Source organism: Callionymus lyra, chromosome 4 (assembly GCF_982586985.1).
Source record: "Callionymus lyra chromosome 4, fCalLyr1.hap1.1, whole genome shotgun sequence".
Taxonomy (NCBI): domain Eukaryota; kingdom Metazoa; phylum Chordata; class Actinopteri; order Syngnathiformes; family Callionymidae; genus Callionymus; species Callionymus lyra.
In genome coordinates this window covers 3,653,394-3,671,019 of record NC_141821.1, presented here as the reverse complement: position 1 = coordinate 3,671,019, position 17,626 = coordinate 3,653,394, and the positions used below count along the sequence as shown (strand labels likewise).

The window sequence follows — 17,626 nt, the reverse complement described above, 5'->3', positions numbered from 1 at the left end:
TTGAGACTTTTGATTTCTTAAATAAAGAACCAACTCGTCCAGTTGATTCTGTGGCCTTTTCACCTCTTGGTGCCCATCATTCCACAACACGAGCAAATCAAAGCATGTTTCCTTTGTACATCCAAATAAATCTGGAATTCAGCATCGATTATTAATCCCTTTCCCTGCCTTCATTTAAATATGTCAATTATATAAAACCTCAAGATGGTCACAAACAGTGGGTAGTGACAGAAAGAACAAGATCGTGGGTACAAGCGACCTTAGTGAGTTTTTTCCATAGGGTGGTTGGACTCTGTCCTGGAGATAGGGTGAGAATCATGGTCATAGTGGAGAGGCTTGGAGTAGAACCGCTGCTCCTCCATGTTGAGAGGAGTCAGTTGAGGTGAAGATCTGATCAGGATGCCTCCAGGACGAACCACTGGTGAGGTGTTCAGGGGAAGTCCCACCGGTAGGAGACCACGGGGCAGAAGCAGGACGTGCTGGAGAGACAATGAACTTTCATTTGAACCTGCAGCTTCAGTTTGATACTGACGTGATGTTGTTTCACAAGCACGTCTGTGACTCTCGTAGAGAAGACTCAAGGTGATCAGACAATAGCAAACAAACTTATAATCCCTGCAACATTTTTATTTTGCATTAAATTAGCTGATAGACACATGTGGTATAAAACGATCATGTGGTCCTAATAAAAATCAGATTGGTAAACGAAAAACATATTTATAAGTAAGTAATATTTATTTATATAGCGCTTTTCGAGACCAGGGTATAAGTTCATTATTAATTTAATATTCACCCGTTTAACTACAAACTTACTGTTTGATCATGTTTGTGTCTCGGATGTAAACTTCTCAACATGATAAGTCTGAGAGGTGAGTCTGTTTAGCAGTAACAAACAACTCACTAACAAACAAAATATATGATATGTATTTATCTTGAGAATTCGTCTGTTTCTATTTTGGCCGCTAGAGGTCAGTATCATACAAAACGTCACTGCAGGAGAATAAAGACTTTCTACCTGAATCTGAAGAAACTGATTGAACACATCAAAGGTTCTTTACTGTCAACGTCTGTCACTAAACTCATCACCTCTGCTTCTGATGTCATCATGTCATCATCCTACTGCTTAAACCATTTGTTACAGAGGGTTCCTGCTCCTGTGAACATTTTAGTCCGGGATTCACACATTAATATCCTTTTAAAAACTCATATTTTCGTTTTTTTTTTACTTATATTTAATTTATTTCGAACTATTCTTTAATGGATTTATAATTCAAAATATTTCTTCGATAGTCTAAATACTGTGAGTTAAAGTACACATTTCAGCCGCTAGTTGGCGACAGTTCTAACTCAAGACTAACAACGAAGTCAGAATAAGAAAACCACGTGACTCAGTGGTAAACAAAGGATCTTCACTCTCCTCCATTTTCTTCCACCAGAACACACCGAAGCAGCTCCAAACGGAGGAGAATCCTGCTGGAGATGGAGACCATAAATCCAGGTACACACTTATATTTCTATTCAAGGTGGAATAATGACGTTGTTCATACGTTGTGTACGTCATTAATATGACGCAGTGTGGATCATGATATCATGGCGGAAGAGGTCGTGGAAAAAGGTGTGTGAAATAATACATTTAAAGTTAAAATAAACTAAAAACTGGTAAAAGTCCCTCTTGATCTTTGTAGTATAGTATAAGTAGTAAAGTATCATAAATGTCCGACAATATTACCGTCCTGAAATTGTTAAGTGTTAAACTACTTTTATATAACTTTCCTTTTACTTTCACAAATAAGGTTTTGGTGTTTCAATTAGAGATTGACCGATATGTTTTTTTCAGGGCTGATACCGATTATAAGTAGTCAAGGAGCCCGATAACCGATATTTGTAGCCGATATTTATTTGCAGTAAAAGTTAATATATTTGCATCCATTTTTTGAGTAATACAAACGCCAACACTTATCTTTTTTAGTCTTAGACTTAGACTTAGACTGCACTTTATTGAGTTGAATGGCTTTAAGAATATTTGAATATTTGAAACTTTATTTCTAAAAAGTGACTAATCACAAATTTAGCGACTTTTTCAGATTATCAGGGGAAAGGCCAGAAATATATTATATTGTAATTCACATGCGGCTCAGAGTCACAACAATCCATGGCTCCTCTTCAGCCTTCTCCCCTCTCGTGCGGCTGCGCAGGCAAAATTCCGGGCCTTTACTGTTTTTACTTCAAATATATTTGTCCGTTTAGAGAGTTTGTGATTATTTGGTAAATATTTTTCTATCAACCATTTGTATATATTGTTAAAAATAAGCTCCCCCTCACTGCAACAGACAGGACCAGTAGGCATTATACGTAATTACTTCATCATATGTAAATGTGCGTGTGGTGTCATCTAGCTACTTTTTTATGGAGTGAGATTACTGCCACGGAGTGTGTCTTGGTTGTTGTACACTCAAAACATTTTTTTTGCGCTAAATCACTCTTCTGCGCGCTCAACCAGTCATACGCGCACGCTCTAGCTATACACGCTCAACTTCACTGCTGCGCACTCAACATTTGTCTGCTCACAACACGAGTCTCGCACGCTCAACATAAATGCAAGTTAGATGTCTGCCACGAAGACAGTCAATCAGAGACCGTCTGCTGCCATTGGCTGGACTACCTTAACTTTACATCCACTTCTCCACTCGGATTATCAAAAAGGCTGAATATCGGCGCCGATAATCAGTCTATCCCTATAATGTTGAGTTGAGTAATCATTGACTTTAGAATTTTAAATATATAACATTTATATAACATATCCACTGATACAACACCAACAAGAGCTCATAAATGGTTTGATTGGTAAGTGACTCAGGTGTGTTTGTGTCCCTGCAGATGTTCAGCAGCTGCAGGTGATCAAAGAAGAAGTTGAGGAACAGAAGTGCAGCTTCAGTCTGATTAAGGAGGAACAAGAAAATAATTCTATTAAAGAAGAGGTTGAGGAACAGAAGTGCAGCTACAGTCTGATTAAGGAGGAACAAGAAAATAATTCTATTAAAGAAGAGGTTGAGGAACAGAAGTGCAGCTACAGTCTGAAAATACAAGGGAAAGAAAAAAATCCCTCCCAGTTCTTCCACACTCCTGTTGATGTGAAGAATGAATATGATGATGACACCAACAACCTGACTCCACAAATGAAGGCAGAAGATGATGGAGACAACTGTGGAGGACCAGAACCAGCCAGCTACTTGCATACACCTCTCCATCCTGACCACCAGAGGGGGCTGTGTTCTGAATCTGACACTGATGACAGTGAAGACTGGAGAGAAACCAGTAACACTCAGTCAGGTTCAAACTCTGTGGAGAATCCAAAAGTTCATGTCAGTGAGAAGAAAGATGATGATGATCACAAATCTCTTATCTGCTCTGGATGTGGGAAGAAATGTTCTTCAAAATCTGGATTTGCTCAGCACAAAAAAGTCTGCTGTCGAGAACCTTTTAGTTGTTCACTTTGTGGAAAATGTTTTGCATGTAAAAGGAATCTGAAGGATCACATGAGAACTCATACTGGAGAAAAACCTTATACCTGCTCTCAGTGTGGTAAATCCTTTACTGAGGGCGGGACTTTGAAGACACACATGAGAACTCACACTGGAGAAAAACCTTTCATCTGCTCGCAGTGTGGTAAAGCTTTTACTCGGACAGGGAGTTTAAAGAAACACATGAGAACTCACACTGGAGAAAAACCTTTCTCGTGTTCACAGTGTGTTAAATGTTATGCACGTGTAGATTGTTTGAGAAAACACATGAGAACTCACACTGGAGAAAAACCTTTCGTCTGCTCCCAGTGTGGTAATTGTTTTATTCGAGGTGATCATCTTAGGGCACACATGATAACTCACACTGGAGCAAAACCTTTCATCTGCTCTCAGTGTGGTAAATGTTATGCACGTGGAGAATGTTTGAGAAAACACATGAGAACTCACACTGGAGAAAAGCCTTTCGTCTGCTTGCAGTGTGGTAAATGTTATGCATATGGAGATTGTTTGAGGAAACACATGAGAATTCACACTGGAGAAAAGCCTTTCGTCTGCTCGCAGTGTGGTATGTCTTTTATTCGGGGTGATCATCTTACAACACACATGAGAACTCACACAGGCGAAAAACCTTTTACCTGCTGTCTTTGTGGTACATCTTTTAGTCAGAGTGCGCATCTGAAGTCACATATGAGAACTCACACAGGAGAAAAACCTTTTACCTGCTCTTCTAACAAGTCTCAAAACCCACTTTTATTCCCTGGCTTTTAAAACGGTATGGGACTCGGTATCTGTTCTAAGTGCCTTTTACTTATTTATTTGCTTGTATTGTATTATCTTGGTGTTTTCAATTGTTCTTAATTTAGCTGATATAATTATGGTCTTGTACAGCACTTTGTGTCAACCGCTTTTATTTTAAAGTGCTCTATAAATAAAGTTGAGTTGAGAAGACACTTAAGATTTGGTAAGAAATGTACATAAAAGTCCTAACTGTGTGAATGGTTAAGCCTTCAAATATTATTTTATATAAATATTATTATATATTATTATATTTATTTTAAATAAATATTTGCATCAGAAAGACCAAACGGCGTGTGTCACGGCCCTAAAGTAATTGAATAATTTCTGGTTTGTATGTATTTATCTTGAGAATTCGTCTGTTTCTATTTTGGCCGCTAGAGGTCAGTATCATACAAAACATGTCACTGCAGGAGAATAAAGACTTTCTACCTGAATATGAAGAAACTGATTTAACACATCAAAGGTTCTTCACTGTCAACGTCTGTCACTAAACACATCACCTCTGCTTCTGATGTCATCATGTCATCATCCTACTGCTTAAATTAGTATAAAGTAATTTACTACTCAAGGTTGACTAACATGACTGACCAAGGTGCAACACTGATAGACTCAGGGACTGATTCATTCCTTGAGCTATTAATTTGTATTATTCTGAATTTCGGGGCAGGAGTGAAGTGAAAAGATGATTCTATTCTATGTTGATCCTTGTATCCTTTGTCTTTGTTATTTTTCTTTGATCTATGTTCTTTCTCTTTAGACTTACATCGTGTCTGCACTTTGCACTTTTTTTTATTGCACTTTGTTCTTGTTTTAATAATCTATCTTCTATCTATACTAGAGTCATTTGGTTTCTCTCAGTAAGTTAATGAACCTACTTATTGTTTCAACCAAATATTAGATCTTTTTCTAGCAAAAAATGTAATTGTTTATCCTCAGAATTAATTTTTGTCTGACCAACATTAATAAAATTTGATTTGATCTTAACTTACCCAGTTATCAAAACCCACTACAGAGCTGAAGCTCTTAAAAGACAGTTACAGTAACAGTCTGAAAGTGTCAAAGCCAAATTTAAAGAAATGATTCCCTCAGTTCTCAGTAAAATTTCTAGTCTGTGTGTCAGAAAACTCCACCCATAGACACATGACATTAATAACATTGTTGACAGCATTACACACTCGCTATATAACACACCTAACTTAATTGCACAACTAACTCAAATGTTCGGCTCCCTAATATACTTAATAACACATAAGTTAAAACATCAATTACAAAACAACTATTGAGAACTAAAAAATAAATGTTTCAACAAAAAATTATGAATTCTACCTGTGCTGGCAAGATAAGTTAAAATATACAAAGCAGCTTTTCTGAAAGCCAGAGCCAGCTATTACTCATCAAGTGAATAAGAATAACCCCAGGTTCTTATTCAGCACTGTAGCCAGGCTGACACAGAGCCATCAGTCCATTGAGCAGTCCATCCCTTCACATCTCAGTAGTAGTTTTATTAACTTTGTTAATGAAAAAATCGTTAGTATAAGGGGAGAGATTCAAGACCTCTTAGAATCTTCTGATACAACCGATGCAGCTTAAAGACTCAGACACTAAGCCTCGACAACTGTCTTTGATTGTTTTCTCTAAATACGCAACATGTCTCTTGGATCTATTCCAACATGGCTACTTAAAGAAGTGTTCCTCTTACCTAGCATTTTCATACTTGGCATTATTAACTTGTAGCTGACATCAAGTTGATGATCATCAGGCTTTTCAAGTCCCAGTAATTAAACCTCTGCTTCAAAAGCCCACTCTTGATCCAGGGGTAATTACTAACTATAGGCCTATCTCTTATTCTTATTTTCTTCATTTCACATGAAATTAAGTTCTGTGATCATCTCCATGACTATGATCAATTTGAAGGGTTTCAGTCTGGTTTTAGGGTAAGTAAGTAAGTAAGTAAGTAAGTAATGGTTATTTGTAAATTGCCTTTCTAGACCAGGGTCACAAAGCGCTTAGACAATCCAAAACAACATACAGCTAAAATACATGCTTTGAAGGGCCAAGACACACAAGACAAACACAGGAGTCCCAGAAAATCAGGGAAAAGCACAAATAACAACGTCTTAAGATGTTTCTTGAAGGAGTCAGTAGATCATCAAACAGTATGTTAGTCTGTTGCAGGACATGTATGTTAGACTGGTGCAGGACATGTATGTTAGACTGGTGCAGGACATGTATGTTAGACTGGTGCAGGACATGTATGTTAGACTGGTGCAGGACATGTATGTTAGTCTGGTGCAGGACATGTATGTTAGACTGGTGCAGGACATGTATGTTAGACTGGTGCAGGACATGCATGTTAGTCTGGTGCAGGACATGTATGTTACACTGGTGCAGGACATGTATGTTAGACTGGTGCAGGACATGCATGTTAGTCTGGTGCAGGACATGTATGTTAGACTGGTGCAGGACATGTATGTTAGACTGGTGCAGGACATGTATGTTAGTCTGGTGCAGGACATGTATGTTAGACTGGTGCAGGACATGTAAGTTAGACTGGTGCAGGACATGTATGATAGTCTGGTGCAGGACATGTATGTTAGACTGGTGCAGGACATGTATGTTAGACTGGTGCAGGACATGTATGTTAGACTGGTGCAGGACATGTATGTTAGACTGGTGCAGGACATGCATGTTAGTCTGGTGCAGGACATGTATGTTAGACTGGTGCAGGACATGTATGTTAGACTGGTGCAGGACATGTATGTTAGACTGGTGCAGGACATGCATGTTAGTCTGGTGCAGGACATGTATGTTAGACTGGTGCAGGACATGTATGTTAGACTGGTGCAGGACATGCATGTTAGTCTGGTGCAGGACATGTATGTTAGACTGGTGCAGGACATGCATGTTAGTCTGGTGCAGGACATGTATGTTAGACTGGTGCAGGAGATGCATGTTAGTCTGGTGCAGGACATGTATGTTAGTCTGGTGCAGGACATGTATGTTAGACTGGTGCAGGACATGTATGTTAGTCTGGTGCAGGACATGTATGTTAGACTGGTGCAGGACATGTATGTTAGTCTGGTGCAGGACATGCATGTTAGTCTGGTGCAGGACATGCATGTTAGTCTGGTGCAGGACATGTATGTTAGACTGGTGCAGGACATGTATGTTACACTGGTGCAGGACATGTATGTTAGACTGGTGCAGGACATGTATGTTAGTCTGGTGCAGGACATGTATGTTAGACTGGTGCAGGACATGTATGTTAGTCTGGTGCAGGACATGCATGTTAGTCTGGTGCAGGACATGCATGTTAGTCTGGTGCAGGGCATGTATGTTAGACTGGTGCAGGACATGTATGTTACACTGGTGCAGGACATGTATGTTAGACTGGTGCAGGACATGCATGTTAGTCTGGTGCAGGACATGCATGTTAGTCTGGTGCAGGACATGTATGTTAGACTGGTGCAGGACATGTATGTTAGACTGGTGCAGGACATGTATGTTAGACTGGTGCAGGACATGTATGTTAGTCTGGTGCAGGACATGTATGTTAGACTGATGCAGGACATGTATGTTAGACTGGTGCAGGACATGTATGTTAGACTGGTGCAGGACATGTATGTTAGACTGGTGCAGGACAAGTTTGTTAGACTGGTGCAGGACATGTATGTTAGACTGGTGCAGGACATGCATGTTAGACTGGTGCAGGACATGCATGTTAGACTGGTGCAGGACATGTATGTTAGACTGGTGCAGGACATGTATGTTAGACTGGTGCAGGACATGTATGTTAGACTGGTGCAGGACATGTATGTTAGACTGGTGCAGGACATGTATGTTAGACTGGTGCAGGACATGTATGTTAGTCTGGTGCAGGACATGTATGTTAGACTGGTGCAGGACATGTATGTTAGTCTGGTGCAGGACATGTATGTTAGACTGGTGCAGGACATGCATGTTAGTCTGGTGCAGGACATGCATGTTAGACTGGTGCAGGACATGCATGTTAGACTGGTGCAGGACATGTATGTTAGTCTGGTGCAGGACATGTATGTTAGTCTGGTGCAGGACATGTATGTTACACTGGTGCAGGACATGCATGTTAGTCTGGTGCAGGACATGTATGTTAGACTGGTGCAGGACATGTATGTTAGTCTGGTGCAGGACATGCATGTTAGTCTGGTGCAGGACATGCATGTTAGTCTGGTGCAGGACATGTATGTTAGACTGGTGCAGGACATGTATGTTAGACTGGTGCAGGACATGTATGTTAGACTGGTGCAGGACATGCATGTTAGTCTGGTGCAGGACATGCATGTTAGACTGGTGCAGGACATGTATGTTAGACTGGTGCAGGACATGTATGTTAGTCTGGTGCAGGACATGTATGTTAGACTGGTGCAGGACATGTATGTTAGACTGATGCAGGACATGTATGTTAGACTGGTGCAGGACATGTATGTTAGACTGGTGCAGGACATGTATGTTAGACTGGTGCAGGACATGTTTGTTAGACTGGTGCAGGACATGTATGTTAGTCTGGTGCAGGACATGTATGTTAGACTGGTGCAGGACATGTATGTTAGTCTGGTGCAGGACATGTATGTTAGACTGGTGCAGGACATGTATGTTAGACTGGTGCAGGACATGTATGTTAGACTGGTGCAGGACATGTATGTTAGACTGGTGCAGGACATGTATGTTAGTCTGGTGCAGGACATGTATGTTAGACTGGTGCAGGACATGTATGTTAGTCTGGTGCAGGACATGTATGTTAGACTGGTGCAGGACATGTATGTTAGACTGGTGCAGGACATGCATGTTAGACTGGTGCAGGACATGTATGTTAGACTGGTGCAGGACATGTATGTTAGACTGGTGCAGGACATGTATGTTAGACTGGTGCAGGACATGTATGTTAGACTGGTGCAGGACATGCATGTTAGTCTGGTGCAGGACATGCATGTTAGTCTGGTGCAGGACATGTATGTTGGACTGGTGCAGGACATGTATGTTAGTCTGGTGCAGGACATGCATGTTAGTCTGGTGCAGGACATGTATGTTAGACTGGTGCAGGACATGTATGTTACACTGGTGCAGGACATGTATGTTAGACTGGTGCAGGACATGCATGTTAGTCTGGTGCAGGACATGCATGTTAGTCTGGTGCAGGACATGTATGTTAGTCTGGTGCAGGACATGTATGTTAGACTGGTGCAGGACATGTATGTTAGACTGGTGCAGGACATGTATGTTAGCCTGGTGCAGGACATGCATGTTAGTCTGGTGCAGGACATGCATGTAGCTGTAAGACAGCAGTGAGGTGTGCAGTAGGTGTGCCAGAGAAGTTGAAGGTGGGACTACATCAGGGTTCAGCTCTGAGGTGCTGATGGACCGACTGACAGATGAGGTTAGACAGGATTCTCCATGGACTATGATGTTTGCAGATGACATTGTGATCTGTGGTGAGAGCAGAGAGCAGGAGGAGGAAAAGCTAGAGAGGGGGAAGAATGAACGTTAGTCGCAGGAGGACAGAATACATGTGTGTGAATGACAGGAACCCAAGTGGAAGCATGAGGCTACAGGGAGATGAAGAAGGTGGATTTTAAGTATTTAGGGTCAACAGTACAGAGCAGTGGAGATCGTGGAAAAGAGTTGAAGAAATGTGTCCAAGCTGGTGTCAATGTGTGGAGAAAAGTGTCAGGGGTATTGTGTGATAAAAGAGAATCAGCTACAATGAAAGGAAATATATACAAGACCGTGGTGAAAGCAGCCATGATCTATGGTCTAGAGACAGTGGCGCTGAGGAAAAAGGCAAGAAGCAGCGCTGGAGGTAGCAGAGATGAAGAGATAAGGAGATGAGGTCAGAGAGGCCAGAATGAGATGGTTTGGTTAGTGAGTATATTGGTAAAAGGATGCTGGGGTTGGAAGTGCCAGGCAGGAGGTCTAGAGGAAGACATGAGAGAAGGTTTACGGATGAAGTTAAAGAGGACCTGAAGTTGGTTGGAGTGAGAGAAGGGACACAGAGAACAGGGTTAGATGGAGGAGGTTGATTCGCTGTGGTGACCTCTGAAGGAGCAGCTCAAAGTAAAGAAAGAAGAAGCACGATGTACAACCTTAAACTGTATAAGACAGTATCGAGGACACAAAGACGTTTTGTTTACATGAGCAAGGATGGAGTCCCACTTGTCATCAGAGATGGTCATGTTCAGGTCTTCTTCACAGTCATTTTTGATCTCGAGTGATGGTGTTTTTCTGGACTTAATCAGCTGGTTGTATATTGTAGAAAAAAAAATTGATGGGGGTAAACCAAGAATGGCATCGATCAGGGTTTTATTCGGAGCGGTAGGAAAATTAGAAATTTTGGATTGAACTTTTCAATTGATGGACATTTGTTGTCTATAAAAACTTCTCTAAAGTTAAGGAAACCCTTACTGTGGCATTCCTGGAATGCCTCATCTGTTATTGATGGTTGGAAAGGGTGATTGGAGAGGATAGGAACAGACAGAGATAGATCATTCAAACCAAAATGTTTATGACATTGGGCCCAGATTCTAATGGTGTGATGAACTCAGGCTACTTTGTGGAAGAGGGAGGGATGAGGAGAAGAGAGCTGGTAGTGAGAGGTTCTTCACACAGTTAAACTCTATCTTCACCCATTAGGGAGATTTCCTCTTTATAGTCAAGGTTTGAGTATTATGGAACGTAGGTTAACGGACCAACAATAGAAATAGAGATGAAAATTTGGTAGAGCCATTCCTCCATCTGACTCAGGTTTTTGAAGGTGTAGTTTATTTAAACGTGTTTTTTTTGGCTTGCTATATACAGTATATGATGGTATAATTGAGTACAGAGAATCAAATAAAGACTTGAAATATAAGTTGTGATATTTTGAAATAGATACAAGAACTTTGGAAGAATGTTCATCTTAATAGAGTTGATTCTACCAATCAAAGTGGTAGAGAGAGGTGACCAGTGTGTCCGTTTCACCTGCTTAAGTAGGTTTACAAAGTTTTATTTTAGTAAATGTTTATGTTTCTTTCTTATAGTAATACCAAGGTATCTGAGGTGGTGTAGACCTTCTTAAAAGAAAGCGTTAAGTTTTCAAGCAGCCTATAATCACTTATTGGGAAAATCTTACTTTTGTGTAAATAAAGTAATTGAATCCATGAAATAATATTAGTGCCAAATCCAAATTAGTCCAACACAACAAAAAAGTAGTTCCACGTATAACATGTTTTTTGATAAAGCCAGTCTTATCTTCACATATTATTGTATATCATTTGCAACCGCTAGAACAGAACATTTGCTAGAATCTTCACTGCAGCATAAAGAAGTGATATAGGCCTGTAGGAGGCACCCTCTTCTGGAACTTTATCATTGTTTTAGCAATGAGGGTGATATATGCTTCATAAAGTGATTAGGTAATTTCCTTATGGTAATTAAATCTGACTACACTGGCCTAAGTTTGGGAGCCAGTAAAGGGGAGAACTTTTAAAAAAAATTCAGCAGGAAATCAGTCTGGTCCAGGAAACTTTTTGATTGTAGTGAGAAGGCTTCTGTTATCACCTCCTAAAAGGGTCTCTTATAGTCGATTAGTCGATTTTATTTTCACTAATAATAGTAATAAATAATAAAAGGTTTATTTAAATGACTTCAAAAGTTTTCAAGAAGAGCACTTTTATTTGCCATCTCTGAGGTGTAAAGTTCACTGTAGAAGGCTCTGAATGTTTCATTAATTTTGTTGTGATCTGATGTGGCTTTATCATTTAAAGTTTTCATTTTGGTGATCAGCTGTCTAGCACTAAAGCTTGATTAGCCAATAAATCCCCTGATTTATCACCATGTATGTATAGCAGGCTCTTGTTTCTCAGAAGTTGTTTTTCAATAACGTGTGTTGACAGAAGATCACATTTAGTTTGGAGTTCAACTCATTTTTCATACAAAACCGGGTTTTTTGCAAGTGCGTATTGACGGTCAGTCTCCTAAAATTGTTTTGTTATTTCTAACACTTCCTCTTTGGATTTTAATCAAGGTGTCCCATAAAATTAGGTTTGATATCTCAGAGGTGGAGCTTGTTTCGAAAAAGATATAGATACTATCCTCCATGTACTTAATTATGTCATCATCTGAAAGCAGTGTGGAATTAAAGCGCCACCCAGAATGAGAGCAATAAATTAAGGTCAGGCAATGTGGAAAAAACTTGTTCAAAGAAACCAACTTTATCTGTGTTTAGGTGGATGGATGGATGAATGGATGGAATTAACAAATGAACCTTGCTTTTTAACTGTCGTATATGTAAAGGTAATGCAGATATGTAAACACACAGAAATGATTACAGTCCTGGTTGAACTTCCCCTCCTACCCCAAAAAACAGAAGCAAGCTCTTCCACGTGAGCATCTTAACATTCTTTAAATTATTTATAATAAAAAATATTTTATTTTGAACTATTCTTGAATGGATTTATAATTAAAAAATATTTCTGTCGACAATCTCTTGACTGTGTTGAAGTTCACATTTCATCCGCTAGATGGCAACCGAGCAAACTCAAGACTAACAACGACGCCAGAAGAGGAAAACCACGTGACTCAGTGGTAAACCAAGGATCTTCACTCTCCTCCATTTTCTTCCACCAGAACACACCGAAGCAAGAATCCTGCTGGAGATGGAGACCATGAATCCAGGTACACACTTCTATTTCTATTCAAGGTGGAATAATGACATTGTTCATACGTTGTGTACGTCATTAATATGACGCAGTGTGGATCATGATATCATGACGTCAGACTTACAAATGTAAGAAGTGAAAATAGCATCTTAATCCACTGTTCATCCTAAAACTACTGTGAGGCATTTTTCTTCAGTGTTGGGAAAGTTCACTTTCTACGTAAATGAATTCATTATTTATAACTAATTTACGTAGAAAGTGAACTAGTTCAGTTCATAATTTAATACTTTCACGTCTCCAAGAAGGAACTAGTTTATAGTTTTTTTTTCTCGATATTTTGCTACGACCCCTTATTTTTCAAAATTATATTTAAGTCAGAAATTATTATATCTGTTTTAACATAAACAAATTAATCATATTTTACTGTCATATCAGAAACTATTTTACATTTACTGTCAGAAATCACAGGAATGTTATGTTGTGTTTTGTAATACTATGATTCACCGGAGGTTACATGGGTGAATCATTTTTTAATCTCGTATCTCATTAAATTCATGTGTTATTTTGACGCATCAGTTCAATATACTTAAGCTTAAAAGGACCAGGAATTCCTCCAGCTCGATCTTCAGCTTCTGGTCTCTAAACCATCACTTGGTCATCAATTGACTTAATAAACAAATATACATGTGTGTGTTTAAACACTCAATGAACAGACGAAGTGATTATATTTGTTCCTTCTGGGCTGTTGTTATTTATTTACAATAAACACACAAGTATCGTGAACTAGTGCGTCAAAATAAAACGAGACATGCATTTAACAAGATACAAGTACCCGAGATAAAAAAACATAAACATTTATGTCACCTCCGGGTCTTAGTACAGTGAAGAATAGAATGAATTAAATATTTAATTAATTAATTATTATTAATTAAATAGTATAATTAATTGAAAAATAGGTTGAATAAAATACAATAAAATAAATTAATCTTGCATTAAAGTTGGAATAAAAAAATGTAATAACTGAATTGCTCACGTGATCCAAATCATCTAAGTTTAAACCCGAAGAACCAGGTTTACACCAGAACATTAAAATATGTGCAACTTCGTTACTCTCGTCTGGTGAATTTGTATGAAGAAAACTTAATTTAAGATTAAATTAATGCATGTTTCTGAGAGTTGTACCGAGTTAAATATTACTATATATTGTTTGTAATGCATTACATTAATGTCTTCTTGGAGGTTATTCTGAGCATGACCAACTAGGAGGATACCCTGGGGCAGACCCAGTATACATCTGAGAGACTGTCTCCCAGTTGGCCTGGGTATTCTCCCAGAGGAGCTAAAAGAGGTTTTTCAGCACTGAGAAATACTAAAAATACATCCAGGTTATTGAGGGACTTGAAGGTGAGGAAGAGAACCTTGTATTGTATGAGGTATGTGACAGGGAGCCAGTGTAGGTCTTTGAGGACGGAGTGATGTGGTTTCTGAAGCGGGTGTGGGTGAGCAGACGAGCAGCAGAGTTCTGGATATATTGTAGTAGGAGAGTCTGGAGGTAATGAATGTGTATGAGGATTTCAACAGTGGAGGAATTGTATAACAATATTACGAGATGAGTAATAACTGCAAAACATAATCATGGACTTGTGTATTTCAAATGTATAACAAGTCCACTGACACAACACCAACAAGAGTTCATTCATAATTGATTGGTCAGTGACTCAGGTGTGTTTGTGTCGCTGCAGATGTTCAGCAGCTGCTGGTGATCAAAGAAGAAGTTGAGGAACAGAAGTGCAGCTTCAGTCTGATTAAGGAGGAACATGAACATGAACTCATTAAAGAAGAAGAGGCGGAGAATATACAAGATGAAGAAGAAAAAAACTCCCAGTTCTTCCACACTCCTGTTGATGTGAAGAATGAATATGATGATGACACCAACAACCTGACTCCACAAATGAAGGCAGAAGATGATGGAGACAACTGTGGAGGACCAGAACCAGCCAGCTACTTGCATACAACTCTCCATCCTGACCACCAGAGGGGGCTGTCTTCTGAATCTGACACTGATGACAGTGAAGACTGGAGAGAAACCAGTAACACTCAGTCAGGTTCAAACTCTGTGGAGAATCCAAAAGTTCATGTCAGTGAGAAGAAAGATGAAGATCACAAATCACTGATCTGCTCTAGATGTGGGAGGAAATGTTCTTCTAAATCTGGACTGAGTAAACACACTAAAGTCTGCGGTCGAGAACCTTTTCGTTGTTCTCATTGTGGAAAATGTTTTGTAAAGAGAAGTATTCTGAAGGATCACATGAGATATCACACGCTAGAAAAACCTTTTACCTGTACGTTGTGTGGTAAATCCTTTACTCAGAGTGGGAATCTGTTGACACACATGAGAACTCACACAGGAGAAAAACCTTTCGTTTGCTCACAGTGTGGCAAATCATTTACTGAGAGTAGGAATCTGACAATTCACATGAGAATTCATACTCTAGAAAAGCCTTTCACCTGTACGTTGTGTGGCAAATGCTTTACTCAGAGTGACACTCTGAGATCACATATGAGAACTCACACAGGAGAAAAACCTTTTACCTGCTCGAAGTGTGGTAAATGTTTTTCCAATAGTGGACATCTGAAGAGACATATCAGAACTCACACAGGAGAAAAACCCTTTACCTGTACGTTGTGTGGTAAATCCTTTACTCAGAGTGGAAATCTGATGACACACATGAGAAATCACACAGGAGAAAAACTTTTTACCTGCTCGCATTGTGATAAATGTTTTTCCAATAGTGGACATCTGAAGAGACATATCAGAACTCACACGGGAGAAAAACCTTTCATCTGCTCACAGTGTGGCAAATCATTTACTGAGAGTGGGGGACTGAACAGACACATGATAATTCACACAGGAGAAAAACCTTTCATCTGCTCCCAGTGAGGCAAATCATTTACCGAGAGTGGGACTCTGACTAGTCACATGAAAATTCACACAGAAGAAAGACGTTTAACCTGTACGTTGTGTGGCAAATCCTTTACTCAGAGTGACACTCTGAGCTCACACATTAGAGCTCACACAGGATAAAAACCTTTTATCTGCTCCCAGTGAGGCAAATCATTTACCGAGAGTGGGACTCTGACTAGTCACATGAGAATTCACACTCTAGAAAAGCCTTCTACCTGTACTTTGAGTGGTAAATCCTTTACGGAGAGTGGGAATCTGAGAAAACGCATGAGAACTCACAGAGGAGAAAAACCTTCCGTCTGCATGCAGTGGTAAATGTTATTCATGTGCAGATACTTTGAAAAAACATGAGAAAACATATTTGAATTCACACATGAAAAAAAAATGTGCCCTTATGTGTACTATTATTCAGCGTTTAAAACAGACTTCTGGAGAGTTCCAGCCGCCCGACCCTCTTATCCTCAACGGCTCCACGGTTGACATTGTGGAGTCTATCTGTCAGCTCGGTATTACCTTCTCTGGAGATCTGAGGTGGGAGAAGAACATCGGTCTGATCCTGAAGGAGGACCTGAGGCGGATATACTGTACTTCCCACTTCAGTTAAGGATATGCCAACTCGCTCGGACAATACAGGTGCGATTTAATACTGCACTTGTGGAGTCCATCATCGCGTCCTCCATCACCACCTGGTACTCTGCTGCAGCAGATACAGACATGACCAGACTGCAGCGGATTATCCGTTCTGTTAAGAAGGTGATTGGCTGGCCTCTTCCATCCCTGCAGGAACTGGACCTCAACAGGACATGGAGGCGTGCAGGCAGGATCATAGCTGACCCTCTCACCCAGGAACACCCCTGTACCAACTGATCCTGTCCAGCAGGAGACTGAGATTGATACAGACCAGAACATCACAGTTCAAGAATTCTTTCCACCCGTATGCTATCTTGACCACCAATATTAATTAAAATTGAATGTATTTGCTTTCTTTTTATCATTTACTTGTAATTTTACATTGTTTAACACTGGGAATTAAAGTTTTCTGATTATTTTTCCAAATATAAAGCTTTAACCATAAAACTGTGGCAGCTTGTGACCTAATGTAGTCTGTACTATTTATCACGAAAAGTCTTATATGATCTCTGTTGTTTTGTAATATAATTTTGTTTTGATGACCTGACACAATTCGCTGGGAACAGACAGATTCTAGAAAACAACAAACCTTCAGTAAGTTTCCACTACGATCACGTGCGACGGCCATCTTAGAATCAAGTGTTTAGAATCACTGACCAATCCTACATGTACATTTAGTTAGAGCCGTTAACCCGAATATTCTACTATAAAAGATCCGCCATTTTGTGAGATCTTTGCGTTCTGGCATTCGAAGACGTCTGCGATAGATCTCTCTGCTTGCTAGCGCCCTTGTTCACGTAAGTTTGTCTCTGACTTTTGCATAATTCACTAAACGAGCATTTTCCTTAAACTCATCCATGTGTCTGTCCTTCATTCCATCACCACGTACGAGGCTGAGGAGGGGTCGGTTCATCGGAACACAAAATCCCCACAATCATATAATTAAATGGATTATTCGGGTTTAAAAATCTTGTTGAGATTTAAAATCTCTTGTTTTGAAGTTCACAATTCATCCGCTAGATGGCGACAGTATGAACTCA

General features: G+C 39.7%; 2 protein-coding genes across 3 annotated transcripts; both read left to right on the top strand.

Moving 5' to 3' along the window:
- Positions 1 to 1,444: 1,444 nt before the first annotated feature.
- Positions 1,445 to 12,927, top strand: LOC148080589 (uncharacterized). Of its 2 annotated transcripts, XM_087788478.1 has the most exons (3): positions 1,445 to 1,498; positions 2,878 to 4,086; positions 12,854 to 12,927. In XM_087788478.1, exons 1-3 carry the CDS (start codon positions 1,480 to 1,482, stop codon positions 12,919 to 12,921), a joined length of 1,296 nt encoding a protein of 431 aa, XP_087644604.1. In that variant the 5' UTR covers positions 1,445 to 1,479; the 3' UTR covers positions 12,922 to 12,927. The 2 variants fall into 2 exon arrangements, with proteins under 2 accessions (XP_087644604.1, XP_087644603.1); XM_087788477.1 differs by lacking the exon at positions 12,854 to 12,927 and having other exon boundaries at positions 2,878 to 4,436.
- On the top strand, positions 1,450 to 16,030 carry LOC148080588 (uncharacterized). Its single transcript, XM_087788503.1, has 2 exons — positions 1,450 to 1,498; positions 14,734 to 16,030. Exons 1-2 carry the CDS (start codon positions 1,480 to 1,482, stop codon positions 15,930 to 15,932), a joined length of 1,218 nt encoding a protein of 405 aa, XP_087644629.1. The 5' UTR covers positions 1,450 to 1,479; the 3' UTR covers positions 15,933 to 16,030.
- Positions 16,031 to 17,626: the final 1,596 nt, after the last annotated feature.